Source organism: Ovis aries, chromosome 7 (assembly GCF_016772045.2).
Source record: "Ovis aries strain OAR_USU_Benz2616 breed Rambouillet chromosome 7, ARS-UI_Ramb_v3.0, whole genome shotgun sequence".
NCBI classification, from domain to species: Eukaryota; Metazoa; Chordata; class Mammalia; order Artiodactyla; family Bovidae; genus Ovis; species Ovis aries.
In genome coordinates, this window is record NC_056060.1 from 45,176,369 (window position 1) to 45,191,940 (window position 15,572).

Below are 15,572 nucleotides of genomic sequence, written 5' to 3' on the forward strand. Positions count from 1 at the left end.
CATCCCCCCACAACTGTACCTGCCTCCTTATCTAGCTCTATCCATGTCCGGGAGCTGCTTTTCTTCTGCTGCAAAACGTCTGAAACAAGTGGAAGAAGAGCCCAAACAGGGCTTTGGAGTTGCACAGGCCTGAATTTGACTTCTGACCACACTACTCGTGAGCTCTGGACCCGAGAGCAGGTTCGCTCAGCCCCCCTGAGCCTGTTGTGTAAGTGAAATGAATGGGGCTGAGGTGAAGCTGAAAGAACAGCTGTAAGGCGCTCACGACAGGTTGTGGCCCAGGGTATCTAAGAGTCCTCATAGCTACCATCGCCACGTCGGGCAGTCAGTGTTGTATCAGCACCCGCCAGTCCTCTGTGGTGGTCTCTGGGCACAAGGGGCAGCAGCAGGAGTGGTCATTGAGTCCGCCTGAGGTACTGTGATGCATACTCATCACCTGGCTCACACATTCCAGTCCCACGATAGTAACCCGTGTGCTAGGTACCCATTACATAGATGAAGAATCCAATTTAGGGACCTGACAGGCTAGGCAGCTAGGAAACGTGAAGTCAGATCTGGCTCCCCAGGTGAAAAGATGCCGGCATAGGAAAGCTTTTGAGTGGAGGCAGGGGTATCTCTGTCTAGCTGGGGGTGGGCAGGGGAGTGCCCAGGGCTGGTAAAGATGCGAGAAGGCTGAGACACAGAGAGTTCATATTTGCTTTGAGCAAAAGGACAGCTTTTTATTTAAATATCAAAAACATTTTGTACTGAGGTATAGAGCTGATTAACAATGTGACAGTTTCAGGTGAGCAGGGAATGGACTCAGCCATACATATACATGTATCCATTCTCCCCAAACCCCCTGCCATCCAGGCTGGCATATAACGTTGGAGCAGAGTTCCATGTGCTATGCGATAGGTTTCTGTTGGTGATTATTTTAAACATAACAGTGTGTACATGACCTTCCCAAAGTCCTATCTATCCCTTTCCCTGGCAAGCACGAGCTCAGTTTTCTAAGTCTGAGAGTGTTTGTTTTATAAGCAAGTTCATTTGCATCATTTCTTTTTAGATTCCACATATAAGGGATGTCACATGATATTTCTCCTTCTCTGACTGACTTCACTCAGTGTGACACTCTCTGGGTCTGTCCATGTTGCTGCAAATGGCCTTATTTCGTTCTTTTTAATGGCTGAGTAAATTTCCATTGTATATATACACCACATCTTTTTTATCCACTAAAAGGACAACTTTTTAGAGGTGGGAACTGTAACTCAGATGCCAGGCTTCTCTTTGGGTCTTTGCAGAGAATATCCGAGAAGAGTGTGGAAGAACAGCGAGAGATACTGGATCCTTTTCGGTGAAAACATCTGTGCATCCAAGTGAATGTTTTCATTTTACTGTGTTTGCTTTATATGAGAATGTCCTCTTTTTTCTCCTGTAGTATAAGTTTAGCCAATTAACAGTGTAATCTGTTTTTCTTTGCTTAACATCTTCAAGACTGGCCAGTGATGTTTTCAATTTCCAAGTCCGATAAAAAGATGTACTGGAATTCAGAACTCAAACATGAGTTAGAAAGCAGAAAATCACCAAGATCCTTTACTTCTACTTAAAAAAAAAAGTTATATTCATTTTTTTGGCTGTGCCAAGTCTTAGTTATGGCATGTGAGATCTTAGTTTTCCAACCAGGGATCAAACCCAGGGCCCCTGCATTGGAAGCGCAGAGTCTTAGCCATTGAACCACCAGGGGAGTTTTTAAAAATAGAATCACTTCTACTTTTAAATAGAACCACACTGCTGGGGGACAACACATTTGGTGCATTAACTTGCAATTTTTTGATGTGTATGATTGCCACTGCTAAAGACTTAGATAAGAGTTGAGGAAAACTCTCCAAACTGGTAGAACCACAGCAAAAGGCCTACATGTGTGTATGTGCAGATATAACCCATAATCTGGAGAAAGGCTGGGACTTGGGAAGGGTCCTCTGCTACTTGTTTTAGCTTAGTCGTTCAGTTGTGTCTGACTCTTCATGACTCTGCAGCCTGCCAGGCTCCTCTGTCAGTGGAATTTTCCAGGCTGCCATTTCCTCCTCCAGGGAATCTTTCTGACCCAAGGATCAAAACCATGTCTCCTGAACTGGCAGGTAGATTCTTTACTACTGAGCTACTGGGGAAGCCCCTTTGCTGCTTGCTGTAACTTTAACAGACTAAAGGGATCCTGTTTTGAGTGCTTCTGGGAGGATGACACAAGAAACCCATTCCCTCCCAGACACTGAGATATTACTAAGCTTTAAGAAACATGTGTGAGGGAAGGTAGCTCAATCACGCGATCTGAAGTTAACAAAGTAAAAACAAACGACAGGACCACCCTGTTTAGAAAATGTCCTACAATGTGCATTTATTCCGTATCATTGTACAAGGTTTCATACAGTTGTAACTCTTAAGACAATGTGTTTTCTTCACAATTGTATGTGGTGCCCACATCTTTGACTTGAACATGCTGGAAATCCACATTGCATGCTATCCCACAGGTTGTAACAAGCTGCAAATGTGCCAATTAGAAGAGCACGGTGGCTTACAAAGCTTCGGCTTTAGTGAATTCTGGCAGACAGGATCCACAGTCTCACCTCATTGTAAAACTCATGACAAAATAAATTAGTGTTGGACAGACTTGTAAATCATACAATATTTAAGGAGAGACCACAGTGGGACCTTTTGTTTAAAGTAGCACCAATCCACACCTGATTGTGTTTCCAACGTTACCCTTCCTGGTCATTGGCAGTTTGAGTGGAAATCTTTCTGCTTCCTCAAGGATTCCTGGACTGACTAAGCATACTGTGTTGCTAAACTCTCTACGGTGTGGCAATGTCAACTCGGGAAATGGCACATTTAAATCACTGTCCCCTTGAACACGGGCTTGCCTCTGTGTGTGTGTGTGTGTGTGTCTTCCCCACCCCCAATCTAGCTGGTAATCTTGTGGATGTTTCTGTGACAGTGGTAAAAGTAAATAAAAAATGCATTAAGGGGTTTCATGGTAAGCATGGTGTTTGAAAACAAAACGAAACGAAAAAATAAAAACAACATGAAAGGATGTGGTCGCAGCTAAGGAGGTTTTCACATGTTGTTTAACTCCAGTAAAGTCTGATCCAGCATCTGGTGCATACTAAGGTTTTCTTCTTTGGCATGAGCCACTTTCTCTGTGGTGGGATTAGAAAATTAAGTCATGAATAGCTGAGCTTTGGACACAGCGGTGGTTTGTACACTTAGGCAGGCAAACATCAATCACAAACACAGGATGAGATGATTAGGACCAGGCATGCTCATAAGACATGGCTCATTTCCAGACAGGGACCTACGAAGGGGAAGCTGTCTTGGACCTGAAGAAACTGCAGGCACAGCAGGCTCTCACAGAGCGGCCAGGTGAATCTCCACCAGCAATCCACGGGGAGCAAAATGCAGGTGGGGCTGGTGGATGTTCACTGCTCATGCGCTGTGGGAACTGGGAGAGGTGCTTGCAGCACTCAAGTTATAACAGCAGCAGACATTTCTGAGTTACAGGCAGCTAAGGCCCGAGAGCTGTGTTGTAACACAATCTCAGAGAAAACAAAGATGACATAACTAGACCTTCTGACAACGTTTCAAGGATTTATTTCTGTTGCTCGTTAAAAAAAAAGATAACCAACATGTTTCATGCACACTCCAGTAGGACATTCTCTTATTATTCTCACAGTGTTCTATTTATTATTAGCATGACAGTCTCACCAGATTCCAACAACACTGTTAAGACTAAATAAAAGCATACCTTTCAGACAATCGGGGACTTCTGACATGAACTCCTGTTTTCAAAAGCTATTTTGCCCAAGCATAGGTACATTTAATCATATTTCAAACACTATTCCAGATACTTAGAAGTTAGAAATATGAATATGTAATAGGAATATATATTATATATATATCACATCCTATATATAATATATATATATATATATATATATATATGTTGATACACACCCCTCTGCTTTGACTTTCTAATTTTAAGCAAGACTCAGTTCTCTGTAGGAAATAGAAAACATTTTTTTGGTTCTCATTATGCATCAGTCCAAACAAGAGGACCTGCTATTGCAAAGATGAGTGTAGAACTGATTATAAACACTGATCCATAGACACAGATGTAATTTTACCATAAAAGCTGTTTGGGGATTAAAGAGAACTTAATTATTCCAGATATAAGAGGAAAATGCAGGCAAGGCCAACCTTTCAACTGATTCATGTTCAATTCTGCAGAATTCTGAAGAAAGCAATCATTTTCAACCCTACTATCTGAAGGTATGACAGTCTTATACTTCCTGACACGGGCTGCATTCCTAGAATTCAGCCCAGGTTCTTCCCCACTTAAGTTTAATCCTCATTCAGGGCCAGCTTTAGTTGGTTAGTTAGGCGGCGGTTTTGCTCAAGTTGCTGGTAGAGTTGATCTGTACAGGTCAGCAAGCAGGTTAGCAGAAGAGAAGAGGCAGAAGGAAGAGAGGTTAGCTGGAGTTGGTGAGAAGGAGTGAACAGAACACAGAGATACCTCAGGTGCTGGTCACTTGCTGAGCAGGTTCCCCGCACCCCATGAGAAGCTGTCCTGTGCCCAGGGAAGGCCTGGCTGACCAAGGAAGAGCCAGGACTCCTTTCTTGGCAGGAGGAAAGGGAAACAAGATGGGGAAAAGGATCCTCTTCCTCAGCGGGATCCGAGGAGAGAGGGGGCATGTTCCTTATGCATCTCACTAAAACCACCATGTGAACTGGGCCCAATGAAGCTTCTGGCAACAGCCTCAGGAACTGGGGTAGGGCTGGAGGTAAGCCTAGTACACCATCCATTCCTTGTAAGGCTCAGTGACTGAGAGAGCTTCCTGCAAAACCTTGACCTACCGTTTCTGCTCATCCCTCCCTGGAACCCTTTCATCTCCACTCCTAGGCCTGGCTTTCCTTTCAGGTGGCCCCTAGAGGGGCCACTACCACTGCATTAACAGTTTTGGAAATGCAGAACTAATAAGCTCCATGTCTCTACCCCAGTCACTGTGTTACACAGTATAAACTCTCATCCAGCTTAGATATAAGGTGTGTTACTCTACACAAACAGCAAAAGAATAAGCACTTACTCCACTCAAAACTGATTTAACTGCTGACTTTCTAGAAAGGATGGCATTCCCTGGTGCTAAATGGACATGTATAAAATCCCAAACGTCCACATGGAGACTGGTGTGAAGTTCATCTTGCACAAGGGCATGTAATCTTCTCACTTGGCAAGGAAGGCAGCTGCTAGTCAGCCTTTTATCTGATGGGGATACCAGGGGATGCCCAAACAAGGACAAGAACCTGGCCCTTATCATGGAAAGCTGGAGGTTACAGAACTGTCTTGCATGCCAGTGACAACTTAAACCCACAAACTCTAACTCAATGATCCTGAAGAGCTGACAATCCTACACCTGGGGAGAATAAAAATGTTCAGTTTCTAGTTCCCAGGTTTGCTGGGAAATCAATTAGTCCTCATTTTAATGTTCTCTCATGTATGAAGAATCTGCCTGCAGTGCAGAACTGGGTTTGATCCCTGGGTAAGGAAGATCCCCTGGAGTAGGAAATAGCAACCCACTGCAGTGTTCTTGCCTGGAGAATTCCATGGACAGAGGAGCCGGGAAGGCTAGAATCCGTGGTCACAAAGAGTCGGACACAACTAGCCAGCGAACACTTTCACTTTCACATATGGTAGGAGATGAGGAATACCTTATATTCATTGTATTTTTTAGCTTGGAATATCTCCGCCTTGTCTTCTTTGCTGATCCAAATGTTCTAAATAGGCAAAACTCCAGTCAAATGTCATCTTCTCCAGGCAGCTCCCAATCAGAATTACTGTCCCTATTCCTCATGGACTCTAAATGGACACCATCTGTTAGGTCAGACCTGCTTCACTCATCTATCTTCCTACAAGACGGCCAGCTCACTGAGAACAAGAACATTTCCAGTTGATCTCCTGACCACATCCTCCCTACCTTTCATGATGTCCTGCATGTTTGGGGGCTGCAAAATTTTAACCCCACTAGCAGCAGCACATTCACACTCTCACGTGGGAGACATCACATGGGCATGTAGATGTCTTAGCTTCCTGAACCAACGTACAGTCAAGCTGGGATGAAAGAACTCTGCAGAAACCCCAGAGAACCCAGAGGGTCGATGTGAGTGCAGTTTAAATGACAGTATCCTCACGGCCTCATTTGGACCTGCTCTACTCTGGCTACCACAGAACTGGTATGCTTGCGGGGCCTGGGAGGATTATATGTTTGAAAATATTTTTCCCTCCTGTTCTGCCTCCCCAATATCTGGGACATCAACTGCCAAGCAACGCTTTTGGGGTTTGGTCCAACCAAGCCTATTGCAGCAGCTGCCTCTATGATGGCATGATCCTCTGAGCTAGAAGCCTGGGCCCCAACAATTTCCTGATAAAATCAACTAGCTAGTCATCCTCTTGTGTGCCCATACCTTCTTGGGCTGTTTCAGATTGTTTTTTTTTTTAAATTTGGCTAAACCCTGTGGCATGTGTGATATTAGTTTCCCGACCAAGGACTGAACCTGGACGCCCTGCACTGACTGCCAGGGAAGTCCTTGGGCTATTCCAGATTTGCCTTTGCAGTCCATTGGTTTCCCATTTTCCCCTGTAGAATATACCTAGAGAAAGTGTAAGAGTCTCTGGAATGGTTCCCAAAAAACTGATGTGCCTCCAGAATTAACTAAACATCTGCTCAGCACAACTTTCAGACTTGTCATTTCTTTCTATGGCAGGAGAAGGGCCCACTCAGAGAAGGGCCCACTTTTATTACTCTGAATTTTAAAAGAACAAAGCGGAAATCAGTCAAAAGCAGGCCTAAGCAGCCTTAGGAAAAGAAAAGAAATTACGGAAGTCCTGACACTCTCAAGGGAGAGAGACTGTCTAGATTATAAATTTTTAAAAGTCTATTATACCACTACTAAATTCACACCCCTCTTAAAAGGAGTACTTTTACTCTATTCTGAAGTCTTTGTAGAGTGACTGACATTTTCAGTTTCCTGAAATTTATTTGAACATAGGGATATATAAGTACTTAGGCTCAGAAAAACTATACATAGATAACAATCACCCACATTTAAAACACAGGAGAAATATAGCCAGATTGTTGAGGATGAGAAGTGTTGGGCATTAAGAGAGAAAACTCCACATCATTTTAAAGTTCTAATTTTGTGATGTTTTAAAAAAATCATTTAAATGCTATTCTTTAATTTATAAATATAACTGATAAAATAGACCATAACTGAACAATTTCTACTATTTTTAGGGGGTAAAAAAAAACCCAACTTTAATAGCTATGCTTTAAAAATATTCACAAATTAAAAAAAGTTATCACAAAGATTATATAAGTATAACCCCTCCTAAGAATACATGATGTGCTTAAGAGCAAAAAAATAAATCTTGACTTGAACATACTCATATGTTCCTAAAATCTAAGAATGTCATTTCATGATCAAAATGAAGGTGGCTGAGGAATGAATATACTTTTCTTTGCACTGTAAAAGGATGATCAATAATGATCTCAACTTACATTGTTTTTGTATCCACATCCTTTTCATCTTTTCAGATATTCTAGCAGTGTGGGTTGGCAGCCTTTCCTTAGTTAGCTACCCACTCTCAAGCAGGACCATCTAAATACCAACACAGCAGGCTCACCACATACCAAACTCAACAACTGCACACGAAGGGCCCGCTCAAGGCAGACCTTCTGGCTTAAACAAGCAACATCTCCTGTGTGGAGGTTCTCAACCTGTTTCATACACCAGTACAATCCCAATCCCTAAAAAACACTGCTGCCTGGACCTAACCCTAACCTTTGCAAACCAAAACCCCAGAGAAGGACGCAGGCATGTGTATTTTGAAAAAGTTCCACAAGGAACTACCGCTTTAGAGACTGTTGATATTAATGAATGATGTTCAGAATAGGGGAAAAAAGAGCAAAGCAGCAGCCAAAAATTAACCCTCCTGTGTGTGAAGCAGATTTGTGGTTTTATTCAGCGTTTAAACTAAAATATCAATAAATAAGAAGTAAAAAGAATAGCAAACAGAAACAGCTTACACAGTGTTTATTTTACACTGAAATGAGGAGCTTCTGTACAACAGGAAGCACAGTGTGTACCTGGCCCTAAGGCAGGATGTGAAAAGAAAGAATCAGGGTCAGCTGGAGAACAGATAGACTGCAGAGCTCAGAGAGGTGGGACATCCAGCTCGATGAAGGGGTCTTGGGAGAAGTGAAGCAAAGAAACTTATCTGCATGAAAAGAAAAGGTGGGAGAAACAGAAAAAAAAAAAGTGGCACAACAGAAAACAGGGAAGCTAAACAAACAGATGAGAGCAGCGCTCGAAACACAGGTGAGGAGCAGACATGCAAATCCTGCTGCCAGGCACACCTGCGGCAGGATGTGAACCCTTGCCTACCAGGGCCTGGGCCCGCGGCCAGCCCCAGCCTCTTCTGCGGGAGGGGCCATTGTAAGACCAGTGAATGGAACTCAGAAACAGATTTTAAGCTTAGCCCACCTTTCAGAGTACATAACCAACCGTGATGCTGCAAGCTTTCCTCATAGAATCACCACATTTTAGCAATCAGAGACAGATGATCTGCTGACCCCCTCATTTATAAATGAGCGGAGAGAGGATGCAATTTTCTCCAGTCTCCATGGTAACAGTCACGTCTCCGGGGGTGGCATGATGATTCTATCGTGTGTAAGGCAGCAGGCACATGCCAACACTCTTCAGGCTACCATTTTTCTGCATGGGTAAAGGAATGACAGGTGGGCCTGGAAAGCGAAATTTCCAGCTTATGTGGAATTCAGTGCCATCTTGTGAGATTAAAAGGAAGCCTCTGTGAAACACTCCAAGTTAGAATTTAGTGGGGGCAGAACCGGTTCAACGTTCAGGCTTGGTTAGCAATATGAAAGTTAGTTGTGTATGCTCCAGGTTCTCGTGAGATTAAGACTATTTACTCCACCCTTACTGCCCAGCAGTAGTAAAAGCTGGGCCATTAACCCTCAAACTCATATCACACAATCTGTGCTTTCTGCCCCATTTCTTTCACACAGGTTGTGGTATTTGTATATTACTTTTTATATAAACAGAAACTTAAACCCCTCCTAAAGAATACATGATGTGCTTAAGAGCACACAATCTATGCTTTCTGTCCCATTTCTTTGACACAGGTTGTAGTGTTTGCATGTTAATTCTTTTTACATAAACAGAAAATTAAAGGGCTTGGCTACTCAGCAGAAGGTTCATTTTTGTCTAAAATTCTTAAAACAAAGATGTAATGTTTTACAGCAACATCCTTTATGCTGTTCTGGATCAATTTCCCTCCTCTCAGAGCCTCAGTCATCTGAGGTTGTAGGGTTCCTTAAATTTGTATTTTTTTAGAAAAAATGTTCACATTATATTTAATTGAATCACAGGAAACTGACTTTTGCTATTTCTTGGGCAATTCTTGCACACTGCATGGCCTATTGATTTTACTTAAGCCTAGTTTACGTTCCTACAAGTATAGTGCCCAAGTCACTTATACGCCAGTTCACTGCATGGTGGGAACGATCTAGCTGAGACAATGTGAAATGAATGGATTCTGAAAGGAGGACGGTTTGCATAGACAATCTACTTGGGCTGTATACTAGTAGAATGTGAAAAAAACCCAAACAAACAATGACTATCCTAGATTGTGCAAAGAGAGTGAGCAGAAAGGTGTAAAGGTGGAGATTCTGGAGATACAAGAGGGAGTGGTGGCGAACTGATCATATTAGCATGAGGGCACGGATGTGAGCAGGCAGGGTGGCTGAACATTTACATGGAAGTCATGTCGTTGAGAGCGTGGTCCAGCTCCTCGCTGATGGCTTTGTACTTCAGTTTCTGAGCGTACAGCTCGTCTATGACCAGGAAGTGGAAGGCAGAGGTGCAAGGACATGGAGAGTGATCAAGAGATGGAAGGTGAATGAGGGTGGCAGGGACACCATCCCGACACAGCAGCAAGAAAAGGGCAATGCATGAAGGAAGTGATGCCGCAGCAGGTGGCCAATGCAGGAGACGTGCGTTTTGTTTTGTTTTGTTTTTTAATAAAATTGAAACAAAAACAGAAAGAACAAAACCCATTAGAAAATAAAACAAGAAACTCAATATGAAAATCGTAACAAATATGGTAGGTATACCAGTAAACCATGTTAAAACCCTAAACAAAACCACGGAAGGCTATCTCCTGGTTGGGGGAGGAGCAATAGGACAGCTTTTCTTTTATAGAGCTATAATTTAACTACACTGGAGTAGTCAGCCACCTGCAACTATAAACAGTGGAAAAAATAGCCACGGGCATTGTTTTGGAGGAACAATTTGTGACTACAGTCTGTAATCCTTATCTGGCTCCACCTTCAAACCACTGACTTCCTGACCAGTGGGAAATGGATTTCTTGGTGCTATCCATAATATCCCTTGTGGCCTTCCCACTCAAGCTTCCTTCACTGGTCCAGGAGGCTTGGAGAATGAGGAGAGCCACGCTTCTTACAGTGTCACTATGCCGTCTATACTGCAGTTTTCCTGTGATGAGGGTGTCACACCTTGCTGCACTTTGCAGACTGTTTTGCCACCACGTGTCATTTTCTCTTTCCCACCAGCTTGGTTATCATCTGAACCAACCCCCAATTCCTCCTCTAGCCCTCTCCACCTTTGATGTATATATTTTACATATTTTTTCTTTCTTTTTTCACAGCCTCGGAGCTCAACATTTGGAATTTCTGAGAGACAGAGAGGGTGTTACCAAAATAAAACCTAAATATCTTAGTGAAGAAATGCTTACATATAATGTCCAAGTGCAATAATGCCCTGTTACCCTCCAAGCCCCCCTTCAGGGCACAGAGCATATGCCAAGATGATTAGTAACTTAGAAAAATAAACTCAAGCCCTTACATTGAATTCACACTTGGGGAAAGATTAAGTTGTGCCTAAAAACCAAATCCTTACCATTCTGACAATAAGAAGTTATCACTGAAGACAGAAAACACACCAGTCATTCTCACCTACAACCGCCTCACTCACAGTAAAAAATAAACCAGCCACACTTCTAAGAGTGTGCAGTAGAGCCACTTGGCATCTGCTGTTACAAAAAGAAGACAGGCCCCGTCCGGTGGCTAGCGGTCATCTGGCGAGCAGAGAGCTTAAGAGCCACAGAACTCTGAAGGGCAGACCAGAAAAATGTGCAAGAGCAAAGGAGTGTGTCAAGGAGGATGCCATGACTGGAAAGTCACTTTGCCACGTCAGTATTCAGCCATAAGGACTAAGTTAGAAACAAGACTTAAGATCTTACCTTCCAAGTCATCAATGCTTTTCTCCAATTTAGTTACTGACCTCTCTGCAAACTCAGCCCGAGTCTCAGCCTGCAATAATTCAATTTATTTCAATCAAAATTGGGAAGTTTTAGGTGGCCAATAGCTACAAAGATAGGGAAACCAGAAAATGAAAGTCAAGCCTGGCACCCACAAAGTGGTCTGAAACCACACACCAGTGAATCACCACGGTGAGAGGTGGCTGGCTCTCCAAGCCCACCCTGGAATATTTCTGGATCATTGTAACATTAAAATGAAAAATCACTCAGCTCCACAGAGACAAACTCAATCCAGTTGGCTTTGTTCAAATCACCCCTAATATTACCTCCTTCAGCTTGTCAGAAAGGACCTTGATCTCTTCCTCGTATTTGTCTTCCTTCTGCGAGTACTGTAATCAGAAAGAACGTTCCAGATGTCAGGCCACAGCTCACCCTATACTCGCGTCTTCTAATACAAAGAAAGTGCCAGCCCAGCCAACAGATGTTGAGCATCTCTCAGGAGGTAATGGAGCCTCTGGGATCAAATGGCATGCCACAATGCGGTCTCTGTTTTCCTGCCTATTGTTTTACATGGGATAAGAACAAGATCACTTATCCATTTGGCACTTTGTTTAAAGTAAATTGTTATGGATGACTCACATACTCAACACAAAATGGATTTTCCATTGAAAAAAAAAAAAAAAGAATCTGGTATCAATAACCATCAGGAAATCGCCTCAAAATGAGGCCTCTGGCTAAAGTGTCCAATGGACTATTCCTCTGCCTGGCAGGGCCTCAGAAGGGAAAAGGGGGTGTCTCTTGAGTAGCTCTTAAACGATGCCTCTCCCCCACACGGTGCTCCTGGCCTACCTTCTCAGCCTGAGCCTCCAGTGATTTCAAGTTGTTCGTCACAGTTTTCAACTCTTCTTCAAGCTCGGCACATTTGCTAATGTTTTCGATCAGAGGTAGAAAGGGTGGGAGACAGGCCAGAGGAAGGAGGAAGAGAAAAAGGAGAGGGACGGGAAAAAAATGAAAACCGAGTCCTAGAGAACAAAGGGCTGCCTTAAAGAAGCCAAACCATCAGGGGCTGAGATGTCCAATTTCACCATGGACACTGCGCCAGACGTTCCTTCCAGCGCAGAGAGGTGGGGAGACAAAATTCGACAACTTCAAAGTGTGATGATTTGGCTTCTTTTTTGGCTGCACCAAAGAGCATTTATGAAGGAAAAACAAAAGAGTATAAAGGACCCAAAGAAAGCACTTAAAGCAAGATATAAGGTAGCAGAGGGTGTAGTGAAGGTGCAGTCGTTATAAAAACGGACCAGTAGGCATTGGAAGCTGAAAGATGCCTGGGTTGCAGTTAAACCTAAAACCCATACATGAGCCATCAGTACCTTATCCTCTGCAGCCATTAATGCTTTCAAGGTCTGATCCATTATTCTTAATTGTTCTTCCAGCTGTCGAACTTGGCTGTTAGTGGACACAGGAAATGCACAAGGCCATTCTCAAAATCAGTGTGCAGGTAAGGCATGCAGTGATACCGCATTCATACACAGACACCCCACACAAGTCCTCCACGTTCCAAACTCGCGGCTCATCCATGTCGAATGAGCACAGGAGGAGCCCGGAGCTGAAACGGGTAAATGTGCAGCTGCCAGAAGGCCATGCTGTTTAGTCACTGCTCCGCAGCACCCCACACAGGGCCTCCTGGCGCCAGGCCCGCTTACCCTTCTGAGAGCTCAGCCCGCTCCTCTGCACGCTCCAGGTCACTCTCAATGATGACCAGCTTACGGGCCACCTGCAGCAGGACAAACACAGAACACACACACCATGGGGCTTCCAAGCTCTGAGTATGCTGTGTGTGTGTCAGGGGCTAGACTTAGCCCCTGGGAGTTCTCGCCTACAAACAAGATGATCCTCTCTCTTGTGGACTGGAGGGGAAGCAACTCTCCACCAGGAATGCCCATGGAGAGGAGGCCATCTGCTCACAAAGATCCAGAATGGTCAGCTATGAGTAGGCAGGCACATTTGAAGTCTGACCCAAGTGAAGCCTGTATAATTACACAGCAGCCAGACCAACTGTGGAAGGAGGGGGAGATGAAATTCACCGTCTCTGAAATAGCAGGATGATGAGACACGATGCCTTTTATGCTGAAAAGGTGGGAGCTGCAAGGCAAGACTGAAAATAACCCTAAAAGAACTTCATCAATTTAGAGCTCTGTACCTCCACTTCCTTTTGGTGGAGGAGGTTAAAAATGCAAACAGAAATAGCAAGAAAAGCTAACATTAGAAGTTGGTAAGATGATTAAGGGGGTCAAAGAAAGAAAGGACCAGGAAGAAGGGATCCTATGAAGCATTTCAAAATTAGTGAGCATAGCGTAACCTGGAGAGGATGATGATGATGAAGTCAGTGGTGTTTCAGGAGAGCTAAAGGGAAAACTAAAACCATAAAGAGTCATGTGGGCTCTTAACACAGAAGGGTGCTTTCATGGGGACACGACCAGGAGGTGATTCACCTATGAATCGTGAGGAGAGAGGACAGACTGAGAGGTGCCCCCATGAATCCAGGGAGCAAATGTGTGGTCTGCGTCTCTGCCCTGCCTAAACTGGGTTGCACCAGGTGGATCTCACTAGGGATAACTGCTTCTATGGTAACAGAATGAGAGGCTCCTTTCACAAAACATAAGAGACCCAACCTTCCCTGCTGTCTGGCCAAAGATCTTTTGTCCTAGCCTTTGAGGGTGGGGGACAACAGAAGCCCTGGTCTTTCCCAGTGCGAATGACTACCTAGTAGGATCAAAATTAAGAACCATCTTCTGGGGACAAAGGAAATCTCCTTCTCAAAAACACCCATTTCTGCTAAGGAAGCAGATGGTTTCATTGCTCCCCCAGTCCCTGCTTCTGGGCCATGGCTGGAGACCCATGAAGCCTTGAGCTCCAGGATCTGACCTCTTCATACTTGCGGTCGGCATCCTCAGCAATGTGCTTGGCCTCTTTCAGCTGGATCTCCTGAATCTCCATTTTCTCCTCATCCTTTTGGGCTCGGCTCTCAATGACTTTCATGCCTCTGAAAAGGAAGATTGGCAGGAAAAGCCAAGATTTAGAGGTGCCTTCCATGAACTCCCATTGCACAGCCATGGTTTGTGAGGTTCAGCGTGACTGACAGACTGAAACAGCTACTTTCACCTTCCAAGCCACGAAGTGAGACTTTCCAGAGCCGAAGGCAGGAAAAGACATCCACTTCCCTCTCTCTGTTTATTGTGAAGGAAAGCTTACACTTTTGGTGCTGCTGACGCTGTCCAGGCAGCTCATGTTAAATGAAAGGCACCATGGCATGGTCCTTTTTATTTTTTGAATCTGGAAGGGGTGGAATCAGAAAAACCAACATGCTTTACTTGCTGTATAAATAATGGGACTTCTTCCCTTTTCCAGTGGGAAGCCTCAGCCTGGAAATGGACCAAGGTTGGAACAAAAGCAAATTTACCTTTGTGTACTTTCTTCCCACAAAGAAAGTAGCTGTTCTTACCCCTTTAGCCACAAATGTAACTATTAGATTGAACCAAATGAAACTGCTGGTTATCTGACCATGCTGCTGCCGCTGCTGCTGAGTCGCTTCAGTTGTGTCTGACTCTGTGCGACCCCATAGACGGCAGCCCACCAGGCTCCTCTGTCCCTGGGATACTCCAGGCAAGAACACTGGAGTGGGTTGCCATTTCCTTCTCCAATGCATGAAATTGAAAAGTGAAAGTGAAGTCGCTCAGTTGTCTCCGACTCTTTGCGACCCCAGGGACTGCAGCCCACCAGGCTCATGAGTTTTTCCAGGCAAGAGTACTGGAGTAGGGTACCACTGCCTTCTCCGATAAGACCCATAAAAATGGCAGTTTCATGTGGGACGAGTTTGGAGAAGAAACTGAGTTTTGCCTATAATGATGCTTTTACAGTGGAGGGGTTGAGAGCCAAGACCAACACCATCTTCTGTGTTGATGTGGATGTGTGGATCCTTCAGCCTGGCCTAAGTTATGGAAACTGTTAACTGATGTATGATATGCTGCATTTATATAAAGTTATGTGAAAATGGGATTCATTTATCAAAATCTAAGTAAGATAATCAATTAAAAAATAAAGACTACATTGCCATTGCAAGATGGAATGCTCAGAGAACCTGAATTTTTCAACTCTGAAGGTCTGAACTTTACTGCTGGCCACT

At 44.0% G+C, this 15,572-nt stretch overlaps 1 protein-coding gene across 25 annotated transcripts in view; it reads right to left on the reverse strand.

Moving 5' to 3' along the window:
* Nucleotides 1–2,348: 2,348 nt before the first annotated feature.
* TPM1 (tropomyosin 1) overlaps nt 2,349–15,572 on the reverse strand; it is a 29,448-nt gene continuing 16,224 nt past the window's right edge. For 4 of the 25 annotated variants that reach the window (XM_012180568.3, XM_012180570.4, XM_012180582.4 and 1 more), the window contains 6 exons: nt 14,315–14,432; nt 13,093–13,163; nt 12,236–12,311; nt 11,713–11,775; nt 11,369–11,438; nt 2,349–3,173 (listed from right to left, as the gene is read on the reverse strand). In XM_012180568.3, coding sequence (XP_012035958.1) covers nt 3,091–3,173; nt 11,369–11,438; nt 11,713–11,775; nt 12,236–12,311; nt 13,093–13,163; nt 14,315–14,432 — 481 coding nt within the window. In that variant the 3' untranslated portion in view covers nt 2,349–3,090. 25 annotated transcript variants of the gene reach the window in all.